The sequence below is a fragment of the Trematomus bernacchii genome, unplaced genomic scaffold, assembly GCF_902827165.1.
Source record: "Trematomus bernacchii unplaced genomic scaffold, fTreBer1.1, whole genome shotgun sequence".
NCBI classification, from domain to species: domain Eukaryota; kingdom Metazoa; phylum Chordata; class Actinopteri; order Perciformes; family Nototheniidae; genus Trematomus; species Trematomus bernacchii.
The window spans coordinates 1,424,571-1,447,145 of NW_022987582.1; the positions used below are offsets into that span (position 1 = coordinate 1,424,571).

The following is a 22,575-nucleotide window of genomic DNA, read 5'->3' on the forward strand; positions in this document are numbered from 1 at the left end:
TTCAATTTATCTTATGTCATTTTCAGCTTCAAGTCCTTCAAATAATTAGTTTTGAGGTGAAGAGCCTCATTTGCCTGTGACATCATATCTGCAGCTCATCCATGCATTTATTAATCTGCTTTAAGGAAATTAACTAACATACAATCCTCCTCACATATCCCAACTACTGCTTCTAGTCGTGATTGTAATCATCTATTAATGTGTCAACTTGATAAATCTAATAATAATGTCAAAAATCCCCACTATATTCACCCCATTATTGAATTACTATCATACATGGAAAAATAAGCATTGTCATTTTTGTAAAATAAATGGCTGAAACAATAAATAGATAATCAAAACAATATATTTCATATAAGTATTGTATATATATATATTATTGAAAGAATTTACAGTTTTTTGCTTTACAAACATCAAAAACATGTAATAGAAAGAAATATAGTCTTCACATTATTATTTATTTAAAGATATAACATTCAGTTCAGTACAGATTTTACAGCAGCAATATGAAAATATATGGAATTAGAAAGATGCCCTTTGACAGAGTGCATCTGCTGTCATAAATGTACTGTTACTTGTAGTCCCTAACCAACTAATACATCTGTATTGAAACAATTACAACTATTTATACTCTCTGATATGTTTCTCTATCCTGCTCTGCACTCAACAGTGCACACTTCTATGAATGCTACAGCATATGTGAATCATTTCAGTCACATTCTTCAATCTACAGGTTTCTTCAATAGAGAAAACAACACACTGTTGATTATGCATTGCATTCAATAAATAGGTAGCATGGACCAGAAGAGGCAGGCTGTTTAATGACAGTCACAACCAGATATCTACAAACAGCCGCCACGATAAGAAACTGCCTGCAGGATTTTTAAGAGCTGTTCGGGTCATGCTGATCGGAGTCAGCCTTGTCCTTGACGAACCCTCTTTAATAATGGCGAGGACTTGATCTGTGCGTCATGGACAAACCCAAAATGGATCCAGGCTCATAAATCTGACACTGTTTGTCCTCTCACTTGTTCCTCTTGTATATTTTCTTAGCAAAGTTGAGGAAGACTGAGTGGGGAAGGTTTTGAGCGTGACACGCGATGAGTTTCTGTAGCCGCTGGTAGCTCTCTTCCTCATATTTGTGGTACAAAGCTGGCATTTGCAGGGTGTTGTACAGAGCTTTGACCTGCTCCACACAGGCATCATCATGTTGCGCGTAACATGCCTACAAGAGGAGAGGAAGACAGATTTAAGATTTGCTCATCATTTTCAAGAAAGCAACTCAGATAGAACTTTTGTAAACGTTTGGGTCGGGGGCCACATCCTACAGGGAAGAGTTCAGAGGTCAGAACCATAGAACACATAGTTTCTCTGTTCTAGCACTTTATTACAATAAATCATGTTTTTATGTACGTTTTAATAAATATTTGTATCTATTGCAGAGAAGCAATTCTGTTTGTTTGAATTGTTACATTTGGTATTATGACCTGTTTTTATTTTATTAGACATAGGATAAAGTATTAAAAGATTTGTAAGAAGGGACACTTATATAGTCACACAGTTCTGCTTTTCTATCTTTTAAAACACCATTTTACTACACTTACTTGAAGAATGACCAATTTTCTTATGGTGGTATATTTTGCGTTAATAACATTGAATCAAAAGGAAAATTTGAGAATCTGTCGACTAGTAATTGATTGAATTTAAATGTACAGTTCTGAGATGTAATTATATCATTGTATTTTATCTGTTGCATGTACTAACCAAAAGTATTTATGCATACTTCTTGTAATTTTGTGATGGAAATAGGGAGTAAACCCGCCGAGTGAATTCATAGTAGGCCTACATTATAGTGAAATACCACACTTTAAAAATTGAATTTATGTGCTGGCAACAAATTCCCTGCAATCATATCTAACCATAGTTTAAACTTTGAATACAAATTATTTGGATATATAAAAGTGTTAAAACAGAGGGTTGTTATCTGAAGTCCCACCTCGAGCTCTGCTCTCTGTTCGGCAGTCATTATTTCCAGGGCCGTCACCACCAGCCAGCTGCATTTATTATCCTGGATGTCAGTACCAATCTTTCCGGTCACAGCAGGGTCTCCGTAACAGTCCAAGTAGTCATCCTGCAAATGATACACATAGGGTGGTTATTAACACTGAATAGTCTGATGCAAATGATTCAATACGTGACGGGAAAGAGGGATGATGTGTTTAAGGAATTACCTGTATTTGAAAGAACTCTCCCATTTCAAGTAAGATGTGTTTGGCATTATTGTGTTCCTCCTCACTCTCAATTCCTGCCTGAAAAAGTAAGATGAAGTAGTTAAGAAAAATATTTGATTCATACTACTCCGTTTCATTTGTACACACGACAAAAGTAAAGAAACAAACTCACCATGTACATTGAAGCTGCTACTGGGAGATAAAATGAGTAAAAGGCCGTCTTGTATTTTACAATAGCTTTGTATCTGAAAGACAAGAACAGAATCAAATATTCACATTTACTTTTGGAAGCAACATCCTTCTCTGAACATTTATTTACTGATTTTTCTTCACTACCTTGCCATTGTAAATCTGCTGAGGTCAATCTGACCAGGGGGGGCCGTCATGAGGTCCAGAGCTTGACCGAGCTCGGTCTGGAAAGAGGTCTGAAACAGCGGTAACATGCAGTAAGAACAATGTGTCAATGTGTAGGCCTGTTTAATCAATCAGGACGTAAAGTACCTCAGTAAATAGCTCCAGTAAGTGGACGTAGTAGGGCTGCTCCCGGCAATGTCTGCGCAGAAGTCTGTAGATCGTCGCTTCCAAGAGAAACGAATCATTGATGGCTTCCAGACCAATCCCATCCTTCAAAACAAACACACATGATTCACCTGAGATACTGAGCACACCATTAATAGTGGAAAATGAATAATCACATATCAACAAACAAGGCATTTGAGTATCTTTTTGTGAAATATAAAGCCTCACCTTTTTGTACCAGCAGGGTTGTCCTCTCCGAGTTACAGATCCATCCATCATATCATCTGCCACCAGGAAAAATGCCTGAAGCTGCGAGCAAAAGAGACACAGTCGTAACACTTTCCTAATGACCGAGAGAACGTAACACCCTGGCATAGTGTCATCACAGCAGTCAGTCTGAGTATGTGCTTGTTGTGAGCTTTTTATGACACATTAGGAGCACATAACAGCTTTACCTTCCTACAACCCCCCCACAACTGTGTAACCTTGATCATGTGGAGCTCAGGTCTGAATAAAGTATTAAACAAATAACATGGTTAAAGATATTGTGAATTCATTGTTTTAAGGTGTAATGAACCACTGTGTTTTATTCCATATTTCTTATACCAGTTTTCTTTTGCCAGACCTCTTTTACTTACACTTGACAAGATAAAGGCTACAGTACACAGGCTCAACTTTAAAGCATAAGGATGACTGTTTTTGTATATTTCTTATTTTATGTTAATTACTTACTTGCAATTGTAAGTGTTGTAAAGTCCTATTTTTCATTGCATCTTAGTTTATTTAGTGCACATCCTAAATGTACTTTTTACGTTTTTAAATGTAAGGTTTATTGTAAGAAAAACACAAAACATCTATTTACCAACTCAATGCACCATCCCACAACCAGGGCCCTCTGCACGGTCTCCTGTGTGAGCTCAGTGGGCGGGAGTAGCTCCCTCAGTGAGCCAATCACGGACAGGCCTCGGTTCCTCTTGCCTCCAGGGGAGTTGTACACCAAAACCTAAGAGGAAAACAGGCGCAGGTAGGATCAAAATGAAGTAGCAGTCCACTCCTGCACCTGTCAGAGGAAACAAAGCATGACACCATACATACCTCTCTTAACCTGCTGAGTGCGTCAGCCAGCGCCGGGTCGGATAAGTCCCTCTCTGAAAGCTCCGTCACCAGCTCGTCAAACTGGGCTTCAAACAATTGAGGGTCCGACAGCAACGCCTTTTTGCTGCTGTGCGTCCCATTGCAAATGCTGTCTCCCTGGATAGACGAGGTGCACAGCAAAGCAGATGTGGTTTTTAATTTGAACGGAGAGACCTCGCGCCACATTGTGCGGAATATTTGAGGGGCATTAATGACCAAGCTACGCAGACGTCTCATTCCCAACCGGCTAAATGTCCTCTAACTGTGAACAAGCGGTTCCGGTTTTTATTATAACAACATAACGTTAAACTTGTTCCGGTTGAAGATAACTATCAAGCCGGTTAGCTCCATGGTCTCTTAGCCCACTAAGCTCATAAACAAGAGCCAGGATTACTATTATTAGCTAAAGTTGGTTTCCCTATCATGAGAAGAAGCGTTAGCTGACATTGTTTTCATGCATCCAGCCTGTGAACAAAGCTAGCTATAAATTGCCAAATTAAATATTTTTGGAGTCAAACATATGCCTTTTCATACCATAATGATTACTGTCCTGTTGTCCCGTATTGTGAAGTACTCGAACGCTTATTAGTTTATCTTCTGTTTCTTCGTCTTGCTTTCAAACTGAAGACAGTGAACGTCTCCTCAGACCAGGATGTGCAGGTTGTAGTTCGCTGTCACGTTGCAGTCCGTTTTAATATAAAGCGCCAGAACTAAATTCCCCAGCATCCATTGCGAGAACTCGAATGGTGCATGTGGGCGTGAACTTTGGAAGGCTCCATTTGACATTGAGCGTTTTGATTGGCCAGTGCAATCGAACCAGGATGGGTTTTTCCACTGGTTTACCAATAGGATTACAGAAGAGGTGGAGTCAAGGTGGAGTGGGGAGATTTGTGAAGCTCGAGGTGAGCCTATTTTAATAATAGATTTACAGATAGAATAGAAAAGGGGAAAAAAAACGCTAATAAAAACCCATAAAAAAGTAACCCTACAATGTTGTATAAGATTTACAAAACATCAACATAAGCTTTTAACTTTTTTTAATTTAATGTCTATAATTTATTTCATATTTTGAAATACATACCTTGCATTGAAAGTTTTGCCATTGACACTGCATTTTAAATCTGGAATAGGTGTCATATTAAGAACATTTATTATTCAGGTTTCAAGGCTCTATCCTGTTAAGCCTGCCATACATATATACATTTATTCAAATAAATAACGTTTTTTTGCAAGACAGGAGGTAGAAATACAACTTAGTGTCTTAATAAGGGTGTGTATGTTGTGCCTGTTTCTGTGTGCAGGCTAAGTGTAAGTGTGTACATTTTTTAAATGAGATACATACATATGAATGTTTTTAAACTGTGCCTTTACTGATATGGAGCCATTATCATCACTTAGTGAGCACACCAAAAATACTTTCCAAAAAAGAAATAACTCCATCTGACACAAATATTAATATACTTCAAAATGTAGAGCTGCCAAAACCAACAAATGTTCACTCTCAGCAGCCCAAGTTTTTTTCATTTACCACCTATCCACAACCCCACTCAATTTCAAAGAGAAACCGTACCAACACATAGTGCAAAGCCCGACCCTAAAACAAATTAGTCTGTACATTTATTGCAAGAGACTCGTCATGTCATCAGAGTGACAGTGCAATGTACTCCTTTTATCTTCCAGGATCCACCTACTTTAGCCAGTGTCACAGAGACGCCTGTGCTCTTCAATCATTTTCAAACCTTATCAAAATCAAATTAGGTTGCAGAGACATTTTTTTAGCCATCTGACAGAAAACTTTGGGAGCACTGCGCATCTTTGACTCTGACCTTCCCCTTCAGCTATCTATAACACAAACACATCTCAAATTAATACTATCATAGTCTTGGGTGCAAGAGGAAAAAAAAGATATAAGCATCGTCAAACATGCAGTTAAAGACATTCTGAGGACGTGTTACATAGTTACACAGACGGTCAGGGTTCAATGCACAAGGTTCCTGCTGTATTTCGGGGACTGTAGCAAAACATGCACATATGCAAATCATACCACCATGTCCAAGGGCCACCAACAGAGAATACATTTCAAACGCTTAGCATGTGTCTGTGGCGTGCATTAATGTCAATGTTACAAATGCTGGCTGCCTTTTTGAAGGCCAGTGTGAAAGTGGAAAAATGTGGAGAGTGTGAATTGCAAAAATAAAAAGACAAAATCAGCAACTCAGTTAAGATGTTTCCATGTGAGCTCTTGCAACATTGTCTGTTTATCTTACATTATACTCAGCTAAGTATATGTCTATTGAGATCCTTTTTTTGATCAATGGAAGACAACAAATATGTGTTTCCATGATCACTTCACCTGGTGGATGATTAGCAATGTACAAAAGGGCCAGAAGGATATAGCAACCCATAATAATGTTCACCGAATGTACATGTGAGTGAGTGGTTGTTGTAGCATGAATGCTAGTCGAGTTCTGTATCCAGTCTTGAGGAAAAATATGTCTGCAGATCAGTATTCAGAGAGGGGAAGTGGAGAATACAGCAGAAAAGATGCTTGTTGTCTCTGTGTGATTTATTCTGATCGAATAGGGACCCACTGCCCAGCATCTATAGTGACTCTTTCACTGATGTTGAAAAGTGAAATAGTGTGAGCTTTGGGCTGATGTTCAGAGTGATAAAGAGCACCACTGAATAAGGCCATTTTGACAGTTGGCTTCAGCAAACTGAGTTGACAAAGAGGAAAAGAAGTAAACACTCATTTCCAGAGCTAGATATCTCCACGTAACTGCCTCAGACTTTTCATCAGCCTGCCTCCCAACTTCCTAACAACCCCATCAACTCATATCTGTCCTATTTTCCTCCTCTATCCCTCCTTCCCCCTGCTCACAGTGCAGACTCTGAGTAGAGGGCTCCCGATGACCCATGCGGTGGATGAGGTGTCACGAGTCGACATAGTGACGCAGTGGACGAGGAGCTTAAATCTCCACAGCTGCGCAGGTGGATTCCCTCTGGCGCCCGACTGCCGTGATGCCGGTTGTGTCGACTGTCACTATGGGAATGGTGGTGTCCACGGCGATGAGGGTGATGTGAGTGATGATTGGGGTGTCCTCCTCTGGTGCTCCAAGGGGTCAGCAACACCTGGAGATGAATCATATTTAATGCAAAGTGCAGAGGGCTTAACTCGCCGACACAATGAACTTTCTGATGTAATGAGCTGGAGACGGGAACATAAATATGCCAAATCAGAGATGGTGTCATACTTGTTCCAGTTGCAGGTGGTTGTTGGCAGCGCCCTCAACTCCACTCCGTCTCTTAGGCCCCTGCCCTGTGCTCCCAGCATGCTCGGAGGAGGGCGATATGTTGCGTTTGGAGCGCTGCAGGAAGCGAGCCACCAGACCCCGAGTCACCTGAAGGATAAGTAAAAAAAAAAGGGAAGGATATAAATAAGACAACAACAACAACAGCTCAGACTTCCATGTGATGAACAACTATTGCCCTTTTTTTTGCTTCTAAATCATCTTTTTTCTAACTAACCTTGAGGTCTCCTAGGGAACGGTGGCAGTCTTTGGGTAAACGCAGTGGTGAGGTGGGGGAAGGTTTGGCGGGGATCGGCCCCCCTGTGGCTGCAGATTTCATGCTGCCTTTCATTGGCAGAGCTTCAGCAGGAGTCAAAGAGGTGCGGGGAAGAAGGCATGCCTCAGAGGATGGACCTATCAGAGTCAGAGACAAAAGAGAGAGATTTGGACCCTCATCAGGAGTCAGTTTGCACATTTACTATTTCTATTGCCAGGTAAAAACGGCTACATTTAACTTTAGGGAGGGATAAAGCCAGAAGGACTAACCAAACAAGCCTGAAATAAATAACAAATACTAAATAAACTGCAAAATAGGACTACCTTTCTGACATAAAGTTGTCAACATCGTACACAAGAACACATGTTCCCTGATCTATTCATATGTTAGGCTATTCATACAAAAAGAAGCATAACATTCATAAATCAGAATGCTTCAATTGATAAAAACATGTACATGAGGAACTGGTGAGGCTCATTATTGTTTCCGCAGCAGAATCTAATTCATCAATCTGAAATTAAATCACTGCTTATTTAGATCTTGTGAGATATATTAATAAATCACATGCGGCCAGTGACAGATCAGTGTAGAATCTGCACTAGTTTCTAAGAGGGTTTGATAAATGAAAGCCATTAGGTGCATATTTGTCATTTAAATAATTTAGAAGTGTTTCCTTTTCGGCTTTTCTGCCAGCTAAATGTGAAACGAGAGATTGAAAGAGAGACACAGTGATGACATTCAACAAACAGATCTTACCGCAGGATGTTATTGCTCAGCTCTTACCTGTGTCTATAGATACTTTGCTGCCTCCAGAGCCAAAGTCAACTAGAAAAGAGAAGATACAAGGGCAGGTTTTAGACAACAAAATGGTATTTAGGAGATATACTCTTGTTCGTGTCTGACTTACCTGTGTCAGTGGAGGAGCTGAGGCCCGGTTCACTGTGTGACCTCACCAGACGAAGGAGCCCTTCACTATCGCTTCTTACCCACTCTCCATTCTTCACATTCTTCCCGGCCTTTCGTCGAAGGTACAATTGACCTGTGAGCGGTGGCCCATCACCAGCACTCTGCTCACATGTGGCTGAGGATGAAATGGGGGGAGCAGAGGAGGTTGGGGTAGCTCCTTGGCTTAAGGGAGTGGAGGGCCGACCTCGAAACTCTGGGATGGAGGATCGCTGTGGAGAGCTGGCTTTCCCGATGGCCTCAAGCTGGGAACAGCTACTAGCTAGCACTGCCTGGCGACGCAATAATGGAGACCTGCAGGACAGAGGAGGGCATTACAAATGAACGGTAGAGCTCTTACAATATTAGTGCTTATTCTATATGTGCAAGCTGCAATTATGGGTAATGATTTAAATATTTTTTAACTCAAGTTTTATTTTCCATCTTTTGTTATTCATTCTATGTATTCAATTTATTCATTTATTTCAGTATTTTTATAGTGCGTTATATTTTCAATCTAATATTTTAGATGTTTGTTTTGTTATTATAGGACAAATATAGCAGTTTTATGTTCATTCTGTCTAATTTCCCTTTTTGTAGAGCCTTTGTGCGGCATTTCTTTTATGAAAGGTGCTATACAAAATACATTTGACAGTTTTTTTTTTCATATTAATACATACATTTGTGTTGGTGCTCACCTGTATGTGGGGGTTGCTGTGCTGGGGGAAGAGCAGGAGTTGGACCTCTCTCCTCTGATGAAAAGTCTGGCTCTCTGTCCTCCTGCCAAAGGACTCTCTGGCGTCTGAGACGGGGGACCGCGGAAGCTGATGTACTCCCCGCTGTCTCCTACGTCTCCCCCCTCACTCACGTTCCTGTGGCCCCTCTCCCCGCGGGTCCGCAGCCCAACCTCCATCAGACAGGAGTCCTCAGAGGGCGAGGAGTCATCAGGGATGTCCACAATCTCTGACATCAACAGAGATCCACTGTCCATGGACACTAATAAACAAAGGTACTTATTTTATTTGATTATATTAAGCATCCCTTTTTTTTGTTTACCGATTTAAAAAACGGTATGTGATAACTGAATTACATTATTGGCTTGTTTTATTATCATACATTTTAATTTTGCTACTCTGTTTCAGGATTTTCAGTATCACACTTTGAATAACAGATATATTTGAATATCTCCAAATGTCCCTTCAGCACATTTACAACCTTTAGGACTGAACATCTTCTCACCTTCTCCACTGAAGGCAGTAGAAGTTCCTCTCTCTCCAGACAGCTCAGTGCCCTGGGGGTCAAACACTGTTGCCTTGATAATTAAAATAAACAAGGATCAGCATTGAATTAAACACACATGCACAAACATGCACATACGCACACACACAAACTCACCTGGCTTGCAGCTCTTTGTCCCATCACAAGTTCATAAGGAGGGGGGCAGTCCGTGGGGTAGAGAGGAGCGGGGCTCTCCCTGGAGCCATTATACGTGATGCTGGGCGTTAATTAAAAAATATCAAACAATCATTATTTTGCACATTCAATGTGGTCAATGTAAACAAAGGATCATAGTTTGCGTGACTATTAAATTGTTCTTACATTTTTTAAGTTTTCAATTCAAGTATTTTTTCAGCACGTTTAAACTGAAATATTTCCAAAAAAGACTAAAGAATGAATTTATACCCACAGCAATCAATGTATATAATTACTTTGTTTATTTTATCAGCTGTTTATATTATAATTGATTATATGTTTAATTTATTTAATGCTTAGCTAGCTCCCATTGCTCGATGTCTGGTTTAAGATGCCAGGAGACAACGAACAAATATGAATACGCAATTATTTTATTTTAAACATCTATAGATTTGTGGTCATATTAAACACCAAGCATTCTTTAGGGACTATAATTAAATTCAGGCAATTTCCTAACCTTGAAACCATAACAACATTTTAAGATTCAATTCTTTGAATACTTTGTACGACTGTTTGACACACTGTGCATTAGTAATGTTGAAGTATTATAACAATTTTGAAGGTGGTACCTCTGAGCGTCTGTTTCAGAGCTGCAGGTGTACTCCGGAGGATAGTAGGGGGGCGGAGGGATGGGTGGGACAAACTCCTCAAAGTCCATGATGTTGGTCAGGAAGGCGTCCTGAGGAGTGGTGCATTCTGGGTTGACTGAACGGGAGCGATGTGGGGCCAGCTAGGCAGGGAAAGAAGGAAAACACATAGCAGATAAATGTGATGAGCTTCAATTATGCTACAGTACAAGTCTGTCCTTCAATGTGCAGCTGTGTAGTTTATTGCTGAGTGCTTGTCATTTGTGGGGGGAAAAGCCAGCCTGGTAAATGTCAAATGTGCTGTGTCTGTACTCACCAGGTGCACGAGATCCAGAGAGAATATGTGGATACTGCAGGTCACAGTGGACAGAGTGCAGATGATGGTGGAGAGAATGCTGAGACCGCATGCACTGAACAAAAGGTCCTTTGGAGAAAAATGCATTCAGAAGATTACAATCTCACAATGTAATGGCATTTTATAGTGGGAATATGTCATATTAATGAGTCTGTTTAAAACAATAGTCAGTTTCCCATGCCCTATATAAACATTGAAACATGCTTTGTTTTTCCCTGAGCTGCAGTGGAAAGATAGTCACAAAAAGATGTAATTGGTACTAAAACACTGAAACTCAGGGAGATGTTCACTTGATGTTATGACCTTTTTAAGCAGTGGCTAACAAGGGAAAAGGGTCTCAAATAAGCCTTTGTAAAAAATCCAATATACAACATATCTTTATAATGTTATTATAACCTGCTACAATGTTTTTTGCATTGTCCCTGACAATCTAAGAAACAAGTAAACGTGTTTAACCCTAATGGCTTTACTTAGTTTCAGATAGACTTTTGAATACATCTGTGCACAAAACAAGATCTTTGTCCTTCAACACAGGATATATTTTAATGGGCAGTTTGCATGAGGAATCATTACAACAAGAAAACCTGTTGAGAACTATTTTAAGACAGACTTGAACAATAATCTTTTAATAGTTTGGTGACTCTTGCATAGAAAGAAATGACTTACCTTTAGCTGATGTCTGACTGAGTGACAGTCAGCGTTCAGGTAGAGGACCAGGGTCTCCTCCTCAGTGATGGAGCAGGACTGAGTGGGCGCGCAACACACACACAGACCATTCTCCACCTACACAAACACAGGATTGGTGTGAAACACTGAACACTAAATACATATTCAAAATTATTCCTGACACGTTCCCCGTGCATCTGGCTTTCAAGGGCATTTCAGCAGGAGGCAGAAAACAACACTTGAATAATGTTCTGTACCTGGCAGGTGAGCATGGACTTGACCATCTGTGCGTTCTGACAGGAGAGCATGGAGCCGGCCAAACTGAGGATCACACACACTGCAGACAGCAGCATGAACAGTGACACCTGTGGGGGAACAGAGACACGTTCTGATGAGGAGGAGGATCACACAACTCATGTGATGGAGGGAAGAGAGTGTGCAAGGTTTTATTCTTCTGTATGTATGACAGGTGATTTCCCTAATAAACATACATTCAGCCTTGGAGGAGGTAGTGAAGTTACCTGGATTTTAATTTGGATGGAAACGTTATGCCCTTCATGTCATGGCAAGATCAACCACCCCCAAATGTGCTGTAGGTTTCTTAGTTTGTATTGTTTTACTGAATGTATGAATATGCAATCAAATAAGCCGACAATCAAATAGGATTGTAAAGATATACAAACATGTTACAACAATACTTGTAAAATGCAGGAACCACCTTACGTTTTTTTCGACTGTCATTACAGCTTTTAAGCTAACATGGAAGAGAGGTACTTCACATGTTAATAATATTTGAAAACTTGAGGATGTACAATTCCATGACAACCTCATCTGCTGAAGAAGATCTGATATGATTGATCGCACACAGCTTCTGGTGGAGAGATGTTTTTATCAAGCCTTCACTTGAGTTGATATTATAGTGGTGCATATTTGTAGTCAAATGTGTAATCAGTGCCATCACCTATAGTTGACAAATCCGTGGTTTTCTGAGCCCCTTTTTATCTTCTTCAACCTGTAAATCCAGCATTCCTCCATGGCATTTGTTTTTTCACCTAAAGCTAACAGACTTGGATGCTCCTTTAATCAGAACTATACATACCACCAGCGTCAGAGGTCTCCTCCATGAGATTATTCCAACTATTCCTGATGCCACCACCTGCAGACAATTAGAAAACACAGCCTTCAGTGTCTCTGCTGTTATACTCTCAATACTGTATGTTTCCACTGAGTTTCACACTTACAAAGAAGCCAGCCCAAAATGGACAAGACTGCCTCACACGGGCCGAGGAGGTGAAGGCCATGCTGGTGAAGGAGAAGGCCAGGACCATGGCCCCGAGGCCCAGGTGGCACAGCCCCAGGTAGAGGAGCAGCCGGGCCCCCCCAGGCCCCCGGCCCGACATGCCCCTGCGGCTGTCTGACCAACCTCGAGACCCCGAGGCCGAAGCCACGCTGCTGGAGTCCGACGGTGAAGGCATGTCAGGCTCTTTGATGTGTGTGTGTGTGTGTGTGTGTGTGTGTGTGTGTGGAGGAGGCTGGGAGAGGTTTACTCTGAGTTTAGAAATCCAAATTCAGCTGTGTGGGAAGAAGTGCAGGCGAGTAGAAGAGGGAGAGACATAAATCCTGGCTTCAGAGCTCCACTTCGTCACAATTATGCACCAAGCTCTCTACTGGCAGGTACCATAGGTTCTGCGCAATGCCCCATGGTGCACGCTATAGTCCAGTGAGTGAGTCCAAGAACTTTGTCAGCAGAAAGTTGAGAATTGAGCAGCCACTACACACTCACAGCCACCACACTAACCTCATTTTCAGCCATGATAAGCCTCAGCCAATACAATGTCTCTTTTAGCCCATACAGATCAAAGGCCACTATAGCCTAAAGAGTCCACTCTATATCATTCTATGATCAAAACCCAATCACATGAATGAAGCTAGTTTTTTGGCAACCTAAACATAATTGTTTTATGATTGTTGCTGCTCCCTATTATCCATCTTCTGCCTTCCACCTCTTCCACCTCTCGTCAGTGGCATTGCGGTAACTGGATACCCGAGCAGCAGGCCGCAGATTTTAAAGTGTCCCAAAGAGAGCAGCTGATCACTCGTTTCTCCCCCAGCATTCAGAGATGACAGGAGCCGGTGAGTCCGTGTGTCCGATCACCGGGAGGAGCAACATCCGAACATGTGCGACCCTGTGTTTGGTCCTCATCCTGTCACGGCAAAAATAAGAAGACGGCGTGGAGATCAAAGCCCCAAGATCACATCGGTTCGTTCGGGGAAAGCGAGACTAATTACCTCGACGTGAACAGGAAATAAATATCCTCCATCGATTTTCAAACTGCACCAAAAATAGCAGCCAAGGCAGGAATTGTTCTTTCCTCACAGCTTTCTATCTTTGACAACTCCACCTCGGGGTTTTTGCGGTGGTCCACACAAGCACCTAGACCCCCCCTCTCCTCCTCCACCGCCTCTTCCCTCCCTGCAGTCACGCGGGCATCCCGTTCAGCCCGTGTGTTTGTGTGTGTGTGTCTCCCGGACGTTTACCTCACTGCCTCCCACCACCAGACGTCACATAACAACATAGCCTAACTATGTCCGGGATAACATCTTTAAATCCACCCGAGTGTTTTCTAATTCTTCTTCTTGTATCACGCCCCTCCCTCTGCAGCCCTGTCCTCCTGTGCTCCTCGCCACAGCTCTGGGAACGAGATGTATCGTGTTTGCAAACCGAAACCTGGCCAGCGTGATGACAAGGCACGCAGAGGACGTGCAGGAGCCTGAAGATGCGGCAGGCAGCGTCGTGGTGCTGATGCTGGGAAGGAGGGGCAGTTGCCTAGCGACAGCCTCCTGCTGCTGCAATAAGGGTAGTGGGGACTCAATGACAGATGCTATTGGCAGGACAGTGGTTAAAAAGAATAAAAAGGGTGGGTCCTACAAATGAGTATTTATTAGTGCCTGGTCTAGTTGTGGTATATATCCACCAGCAGGTCCACAGACAGGACTTCCCTTAAGTGTCCTTGAAACACAAAGCCACTTTCTGCCCTGTTACTGGAATCCGCAATCAAACACACACTTAAATGATCTAAAAATCTAAATCTAAACAAAAGTTCTGTACAATGTGGGCCCCTTTCTTTTGTTGTTGTAGGAAACCACATTTGGCTGCTGATATTTATAGGCCTATATGTTGACACATTCGTTACGTAAGAGTCCTGGTATGTGTATACTCGGCATCTGGATTTGCATTCTGAAATAGTAGACCTTCGAACCTTCAAAAAAGCCTATATTTGGTTTCTTCCTCTATTATTACCCTGTTTCGTTGTGACGTTGTTGTTTAGGATTTCCTCTTCTACTACAACTAAATAACTAGAAGTGCAGTTATTTCAAACAACGTTTTAAAAAGAAAAACATGCATAATATACAAATGAACTCTGAATACATTAATTTATTATCTTTGCTTGGTTTTTCTTGCCTACCTAATGTTAGCTTTCTGATTCTCTTTGCATGTTTACTTTTGTTGATTACATTATAAAGAGATAGCATACCAATTAAAATAACCTGAGTGCTAAGCAGCCTTAATATAACATTTAACAAGTACATTTCTAAAACACATCATAGCAATGACCTTCAAATAATACATCAAACAATGCCACTTTCTTGGATATCTATCCTTCCAGGAATCCTCTGCACTTACCGACAGACAAACTACAACACACTCATTCTGTTAATGTTAAGCATTTTTTATTTATCAAGTAGCAGGTCTGGAAACGCACATACAAAGTTGTGTGGCAGGTCTTAAAAGACACTGAATGTGAAAGAAATGTATAAAAGGCAGATACAGGAAATCCAGTATGTCTGTCCGGATCAGATGAGCAGCATTAATCAGAGTCATTTTGTATTATCTGAAATAGCTTGAACAGGGAGACTGTCTTGTCAGATGTGGCTAATGTGTGGTAGTTTTAGAGATGAACCAGTCACTTCAGATAAAAGGCAAGACCCACTAAATCAATTAGAAGTGAGGGGCATGTGAACGCTGTTGCTTCCCTCACATCCTGTCCACTTGCTTTATCCATCATTGTTTCATCTCTCCACTCATCTTCTCATATTGCACTTATCTCTGTTCCTATCATCCACATTCTCAATCCATTCATTTGTTAAAACAAAGCTTGTTTACCACCCGTATTTGTTTCCGATTAAACCTCATGCATTCATCAACTTCTCTTAGGATGTCACCCAAAAAGCTCCACATTATAGACCCTGGGAGGATTGTTATATCTACTGTAGATTCTCATGATGAAATTAAATATTGAAACATTTAATCAATTTGTTTGGCACAACATCAACAAAATAACAAATATAAAGGCTTTGTGACATTTATTCATGTTCAGTATATAACTCAATATATTTTTGGTCCACTATTTCCCCATATGGTACTGCAAGAATGGGATGCCAACTTGTCTGTGTTCCTGATATAATTCTATACAAATCCTTGAAATACAAAAGGGATCTGACAAAAGAAATATGTTTTTCTGTTAAGTATTTAAATAATCCAACAGAATGTATGAGTCTCAGATCAGAAGCCTACAGTGACATTTCTGCAAATAAAACCACTTTCCAAACCTTTTCCACTAAGCCCCTAAAATATAGTATCCTTTTTTTCTTTTACAGATCTAGCCCGTTTTACACAGCTAAAGTTCTTAAAAGACAGTAAGCGGTGCTGTTGTAGTGATAATAATGTCATGAGAAGCCAGAGAAATACAAGGTGGAAATAAAAATGTATAGCTCAGTTAAACATAGTGAAAATTGCTTGGTGAAATGCTGTGTCAGATCTCTCTTTAAAGTCATCTAAGACCCCCTCTTTGCAACATTTTGATGATACTATAATACAATACATGATACAATAACACTACCGCAGTATCAGTGGAAGAAGATATGTTCAATGGGAAATACAAACAAAACCACGTTTTTAAAATTGCCACTCAGGAAAGAAATCCACAATTTCTTGGTTTTGGGTGTTTTAACATTTAGCAGCTGATTGTGTTTCCTATGTGAGCCCACTAGATGGAGACTTAAACCTGCTGAATTTCTCCCCAGTAATACTGATGTGCTCTTACATTTGTATGGCGTAATCTTACATGTGCTGGGCAGCGTTATATCTAGAGAATAACACATTTGGAGGCTTTTTTCTCTGTATTGCTCGTGATTTTCACCTCTCGACCTGTGGGGCTCTGTCAGAGAAGGAAATACAGACAAAGAGAGGAAATTACAGTCCTACAGTATATTGAGGGAGGAGCCAATGCTTCAGCTTGGTATTCTTTCTAGTACAACTTACTTGTTTCTTGCTGGATTTCTGTAGTATGTCGAGTGCCAATGCGAGAAAAGACTAAAGCAAACATCGAAAGAAAGTGTTCAGCAGTTGTAGAATGTAAACACATGATACATAACAGCTCATGCATGGAGGCAGTGTTTTGTTAGTCATTGGGTACATTGGGCTCACCTCATCCACATTGATGCTGGACTTTGCACTTGTCTCGAAGAACCTGATGCCATGATCTTTTGCCAACTGCCAACAATAGACAAGATAACAGTAGGTCAGGATATGGCCAATAATCACTTATTGCTTCTTATCTAAAGTAAATGAGAAGTCTGATACACTCAATCCCTTTCTCAAACAATAACTGCCTCATATGTTTAAAAGATAGAAAGAGGCAATAAATCGCTCTGATACAATTATTAAAGTTTAGTGTAACAGATACGACAACAGATACAGTACAGAGGGAATAGTCAAGTTTATGTTGGGTCATCTCACCTTTTCTCCCGTCTCCCTGGAAACTTTCCGCTTTGCTTCAATGTCGCACTTATTGCCTAGTAACATTCGATTGACCCCGGCTGATGCATTCTGGGAAAGAGGGAATGCAGTTAATTGATTATGTTCAGTTCTTGTCTACAATAAGATTTGCAGAGCGGAGTGTCGGGAGCAGACATCTTTGCATTAAGTCTGCAATAAACGACCAGACAGCAGTTTCTCTGAAGCCATTCCAGAAAAAAGGGTTAGTTTGCCTGGTGCTCTCTGGCCTTGTAAAGTGTCCACATTTTATCCACATTCTAAAATATTGCCCCTAAATGGCACATTGTACAAAGATTTGTGCACACAGTTAGGTCTTTTGAATAAAATCAAAAGCCATGAGTCACACACACTGATAAACATAACATATTTGGGTTTTGTCTGCTTTAAAAAAAAATCTGACATTTTATAACAAATTCATAAATAGGTCAAGACAAATAATGAGATAAAAATATGAATTGGTGAAAAAAGTATTTAATTGCAGCTCTCATTCTTAGAGGAAAGTAAGTGACAACCCGGTAGGATTTAGGTGAACTGACCCTTTAAAATCCCCTGTTGTGTACATTGCTCATACTAATGACTTATACAAACAACTGACTAAGCAACGTTTTTTTAAACTATTTCCTAATAACTTTGACCAACTGTTTGGAAAGATCCTCACTTCTGTGATGCTTTTCATCCAGTTCTGGATGTTTTCGAAGGACTTCTCGTCTGTGATGTCGTACACCAGAACGATGCCCTGAGAGAGAGGATTTAAGGAGTCAGTTAAAGGTACAGAGTGGGCACAAAGCCACGGTGATGTCAGCCATGATTATCCAGTCTGCTTGTTCCGCTGGCATCCTGTGCTCACCATGGCTCCTCTGTAGTAGGCTGTGGTAATGGTCTTGAACCTCTCCTGCCCTGCTGTGTCCCTGCAAAGAGCACACACAGGCAGAGTAAGAACAATGTGCACTGACGCATGCACATTGTGCTAAAAACGTTATATAAAAAGACAGTTGCAGAACAATGCATTCAAAACGTTTTTTTACACTGCTATGGCGATAGTCATATTTATTGGTTAAGGCTCAAATAATCAACCTCAATAACTTGCAAGGGAAAATTAAGGGAACATTCATTTTCTAAACTGCTCACCCAAAGACAGATTGAGCAATATACTATTCAGCTGAAACAACAGGATTGTATCTGACGCTTATCATGTGATTAACTCTCAGTATGTGCTAATCATTCCTTGATGGAGGCACAGGGTCCATTTGTGGAAGCACAATTTCTCAGTAACATTATTCAATGGGTAACTCCTGGAGGACAGACAGAAGGTTAAGGAGTCAATTAGCCAAATAAGGATTTGATTTTTTTAATAATATGAGTTGGAGATGTATGCCTTTGATAATTTCTCTACCTTTTATCGTAGTGATTAGCTTGTTATGATTTGATGATTGTGTTTATCGCTGCCTGATGATTTCACATGTGTTTATTTATATAATGTGTTTTATTGTGATGCGTGCTCGTAATTCAGCAATTTCCATTTGGCCAAGACAATTTCCTCCCAATAAAGTAACCTCAACCACATTGTTTCTGTAGAAAAACACACTTGTATGACATAAAGGGAATCTCTGAGTTGGGCAATTGATGGACATGTGGACAGTTAACCCTGCCATAAAGCCCAGATCAGGAAGTAGATCTGGACAGTAGGGAGGTTTCTCTTTCCTCTCAGGAAAGCAAGCCAGAGAGAGAAAAAACTAAGAATTGTTAGACACGCAACCAACTGTCATCTCTTACCAGACTTGTAGTTTCACTTTTTTTCCTTCCACTTCAATGGTTTTGACTTTAAAGTCAATACCTAGAAAGAGAAGAGAGGAGAATGGATGGATAGATAATGATTTAAACAACACACACACACACACACACACACACACACACACACACACACACACACACACACACACACACACACACACACACACACACACACACACACACACACACACACCACACACACACACACACACACACACACACACACACACACACACACACACACACACACACACACACACACACACACACACACACACACACACACACACACACACACACACCACACCAGAATATATAGGTCACTTATGCATGGGTGGATACTAATTTATGGTATTCACATTTTGATTTTGACCTCCATCCACAAAACAGTCTTATAGAAAAGGCAGCCCTGCATCACACACTGCGTTTGAGTTATGGATTATTTTCTGCTGCATGGACAAGCTGTCAATCAGACAGACAGACAGACAGACAGACAGACAGACAGACAGACAGACAGACAGACAGACAGTGAGGGGCAGAGGAGGGGGTTGTCTTGTAAGAAAAAAAAGTTCATGCCAGAAAGCCAACCATTCTTCTGGGAATGTCGAGATGGTATAAAAGATAGGAATGAGGGTGGGTCGACCCTCTGAGAGCCAAGAGAGAGGAATGAGATCTGAGGGAGAGATGGGGGAGAGGGTCAGGGAAGAGTCAGCACACACACTCAGCGAGAGCAAAACATTCAACAAGAGACAAAAGACAGAAAAAGATAAGAGACAGAATGGAAAAAGAATAAGTCATGAGAGAGCATGGACTTGTTGAGACATGAAAGCAGTCTGGGAAACCAGTCTGTACAGCATGACATAGAGGAATAATTAAATGCCAGCACACAGCAAATATTTGTTTTCCTCATGTCCTAAGTTTCAGACAGGCCAATCATAAGCTGGTAGAGATATGTCGTTGATTAATTGGTAAAAATTAAACCGAGACAACGTACCGATGGTGGAAATGTAAGTGGAGTTGAAATTGTCCTCAGCAAAACGGATGATCAGACATGTTTTCCCCACTCCGCTGTCCCCGATGAGTAACAATTTGTAAAGCAAATCATACTTTTTCGCCATGTTTGGAGTTGTTTCCTCAAAGTTGAAGCTAGAAGGGGAAAAGTTGTAGTTGTCCCTTTGTTAAAGCACTTTTCATCGACTCAAGGCTTCAGAACTATGGTTGCAAATGTGATTCAAATTAAGTAGGCTTTTTAAAACTCCATGTAACGTGTAGATCCTTTTTCTTTTTTTCTCCTCCCAGACTTGTCACCGGTAAATTCCGATCCCCCTCAGTGCCTCTGTGTTGTGTTTGGACTGCATCAACAACATAAACTCCATCAAAAGTTGTACTCTCTACTGCCGATCAGTCTTCAACAGCAGATCTGTTCATTATTCATTTAGCTGTCATCCAAAAAGTAAATATTACTCCGTTTACACGCGTATCGGGATGGCTACGTGTTTTTTTTCTGCCTCACAAAAAACCCAGATCCGCTGAAAGGCTACGTAGTGTGGGAGTGTTTCATGGGAGTGACGGCTCAGACATGCGGGTACCCGGCATGACCACAAGATGGTGCTATTTAACCAGAAACAAAGTCACCCGCAGAGGTCCCTATCTCCTACCATACAGCGCCATATAGAAAATATGGCTCTATCTCTCTATATGGCGCTGCTACCATATAGGTTATATTAAATCATTATTATTGAAAATACATGTACATTTCTCGATCAAACTGGTGGACAAACTACTCATATTTTACCATTGTAAAACTATAATTGCCACAGTGTAGAAATACCTCTGTTACAAGGAAAATTCATAAATATTACTGTAGTAAAAGTATTAGCCTTTATACATACAGTCTGATATTACCATTAGAAAGTATTAGCATCAAAATGTAATGTAAGGGAAAAAAGGGAAAAGTACTCATTCCGCAAAATATCTCAATTTAGAATATTATATAATATTATAGGTACTGAGGCATTAATGTGGTCATAACTTCTAGGTTTTTAAATATCTACAAAGCAACTGAAAAAGAAGATGAACAAAAAGATTTAACTAAAATAAGTAGGGCTGTCAGTCGATTAAAATATTTAATCGCGATTAAAATATTTAATCGCGATTAATCGCATGATTGTCCATAGTTAATCGCGATTAATCGCAAATTAATCGCACATTTTTTATCTGTTCTAAATGTACCTTAGAGGGATATTTTTCAAGTTTTTAATACTCTTATCAACATATGAGTGGACAACTATGCTTTATATGTTTGTTTATTATCATTTGAACAATGACAAATATTCTCATGAATATTAAACACAACAACCTCTGAACAATACAAATATTCGCCTCAATTCAACCTGGAACCTCTCTCATACAATAATACAAGTGTGTGTGTGTGTGTGTGTGTGTGTGTGTGTGTGTGTGTGTGTGTGTGTGTGTGTGTGTGTGTGTGTGAGAATGTGGAGACACTGTGATGGATCGTTGGAGCTATGTGCAGCTCAAGGCATATATGCCTGTGTGTATGAGCTGTGTTGCGCGCACTATCCGTGCTGAGTGTGCTGTCTGGCTACCTGCATAAAGTCAAGTGCTCGGCGCAGTTGTCGGCGAAATGTCGCTCCTCTGTTTTCATTGAAACAGCTCCTTATATCCGTTAGCTCAGCTAGCTAGCACCAGATGCTAACAACAACACGTAAGGTGTGCTTCGCTCGCGCCACACATACACACACACCCTCCCGGTCCTCCCGATGGCCAGTCCGGGCCTGCCGGTGAGCGTGGAAGTGTGGTCTGCCACAAGCGGGCAGCAGGAGCGGGGCTGTCAGCATCAGCTTGTAGATGGTATTTTAAACTCGATGCGCTCTGAAACTACGGCGGCCGAGGACAAAAAATACACATGCGTTAATCGCGTTAAAATAATTAGTGGCGTTAATTTTTTTTTGCGTTAACGCGTTATTAACGCGTTAACTTGACAGCCCTAAAAATAAGACAATAACAACTACCAAGAGAATACAGAGAAAACATGACTACGAAAACACAAAATTGACACAACAATGTAATGTGTCTTGCTCACAGGAAAGGTGGTTGGGCCTTTTTTCTGTCAGATAGACAATCTCCCAGTGGCCCACTGTCTCATAATCCAGCCATGGAGATATGCACGTTATAACCATAATATGAAAACAAGTTACAAGTAAAAACATCAATAAACGGCATACCTTAAGGCTTAATGCCACAAGCTGTGGTCTCTGGTGTGGTTATCTGACACATGCTTTGTTCTCCTCATGCTGTTTAACTGTAATGGGGAAAATAAGTAGTCAGGCAGACATAAGGCGACCCATTAAAGTTACCTTAGGGCAAATATACAGCATTATCAGTCAATGCCTAGGGTCAAGTGTGGAGCTCATGGGTCAAAATGTAGACACATGAAATACAACTCATATC

At 40.8% G+C, this 22,575-nt stretch overlaps 3 protein-coding genes across 4 annotated transcripts; all 3 read right to left on the reverse strand.

Moving 5' to 3' along the window:
• Nucleotides 1-437: 437 nt before the first annotated feature.
• fdps (farnesyl diphosphate synthase (farnesyl pyrophosphate synthetase, dimethylallyltranstransferase, geranyltranstransferase)) lies at nt 438-4,540 on the reverse strand. Of its 2 annotated transcripts, XM_034127296.1 has the most exons (10): nt 4,419-4,540; nt 3,846-4,001; nt 3,613-3,753; nt 2,979-3,059; nt 2,733-2,855; nt 2,568-2,656; nt 2,404-2,476; nt 2,232-2,309; nt 1,997-2,131; nt 438-1,225 (listed from the first exon to the last, which is right to left on the reverse strand). In XM_034127296.1, the coding sequence occupies exons 1-10, from the start codon at nt 4,419-4,421 to the stop codon at nt 1,025-1,027; spliced, it is 1,080 nt and encodes a 359-aa protein (XP_033983187.1). In that variant the 5' UTR covers nt 4,422-4,540; the 3' UTR covers nt 438-1,024. The 2 variants fall into 2 exon arrangements, with proteins under 2 accessions (XP_033983187.1, XP_033983186.1); XM_034127295.1 differs by lacking the exon at nt 4,419-4,540 and having other exon boundaries at nt 3,846-4,375.
• A 693-nt stretch (nt 4,541-5,233) lies between these two features.
• fam189b (family with sequence similarity 189 member B) lies at nt 5,234-14,135 on the reverse strand. Its single transcript, XM_034127294.1, has 14 exons — nt 12,716-14,135; nt 12,574-12,630; nt 11,732-11,839; nt 11,475-11,591; nt 10,770-10,877; nt 10,436-10,596; nt 9,789-9,888; nt 9,633-9,705; nt 9,092-9,389; nt 8,359-8,708; nt 8,235-8,276; nt 7,413-7,588; nt 7,139-7,285; nt 5,234-7,016 (listed from the first exon to the last, which is right to left on the reverse strand). Exons 1-14 carry the CDS (start codon nt 12,947-12,949, stop codon nt 6,762-6,764), a joined length of 2,226 nt encoding a protein of 741 aa, XP_033983185.1. The 5' UTR covers nt 12,950-14,135; the 3' UTR covers nt 5,234-6,761.
• A 1,054-nt stretch (nt 14,136-15,189) lies between these two features.
• Nucleotides 15,190-20,639, reverse strand: rab13 (RAB13, member RAS oncogene family). Its single transcript, XM_034127297.1, has 8 exons — nt 20,099-20,639; nt 19,087-19,147; nt 18,161-18,221; nt 17,972-18,049; nt 17,275-17,364; nt 16,963-17,028; nt 16,798-16,848; nt 15,190-16,693 (listed from the first exon to the last, which is right to left on the reverse strand). Exons 1-8 carry the CDS (start codon nt 20,220-20,222, stop codon nt 16,622-16,624), a joined length of 603 nt encoding a protein of 200 aa, XP_033983188.1. The 5' UTR covers nt 20,223-20,639; the 3' UTR covers nt 15,190-16,621.
• Between the last annotated feature and the right edge of the window lie 1,936 nt (nt 20,640-22,575).

Bases quoted from the DNA above. Each gene is read 5' to 3' on its own strand.
- fdps (XM_034127295.1), bottom strand. From the start codon at position 4,121: ATGAGACGTCTGCGTAGCTTGGTCATTAATGCCCCTCAAATATTCCGC. The intron at 3,060-3,612 runs GTAAATAGATGT...TTTTGCTCGCAG, and splicing joins TGGGATGGTGCATTGAGTTG to CTTCAGGCATTTTTCCTGGT. The intron at 2,132-2,231 runs GTAATTCCTTAA...TATCATTTGCAG, and splicing joins GAGAGTTCTTTCAAATACAG to GATGACTACTTGGACTGTTA.
- fam189b (XM_034127294.1), bottom strand. From the start codon at position 12,949: ATGCCTTCACCGTCGGACTCCAGCAGCGTGGCTTCGGCCTCGGGGTCT. The intron at 10,878-11,474 runs GTAAGTCATTTC...TTTTCTCCAAAG, and splicing joins CAGTCAGACATCAGCTAAAG to GACCTTTTGTTCAGTGCATG. The intron at 9,706-9,788 runs GTGAGTTTGTGT...TTAATTATCAAG, and splicing joins GACAAAGAGCTGCAAGCCAG to GCAACAGTGTTTGACCCCCA.
- rab13 (XM_034127297.1), bottom strand. From the start codon at position 20,222: ATGGCGAAAAAGTATGATTTGCTTTACAAATTGTTACTCATCGGGGAC. The intron at 18,222-19,086 runs GTAAGAGATGAC...TGCTCTTTGCAG, and splicing joins AAAGTGAAACTACAAGTCTG to GGACACAGCAGGGCAGGAGA. The intron at 17,029-17,274 runs GTGAGATGACCC...TATTGTTGGCAG, and splicing joins CCAGGGAGACGGGAGAAAAG to TTGGCAAAAGATCATGGCAT.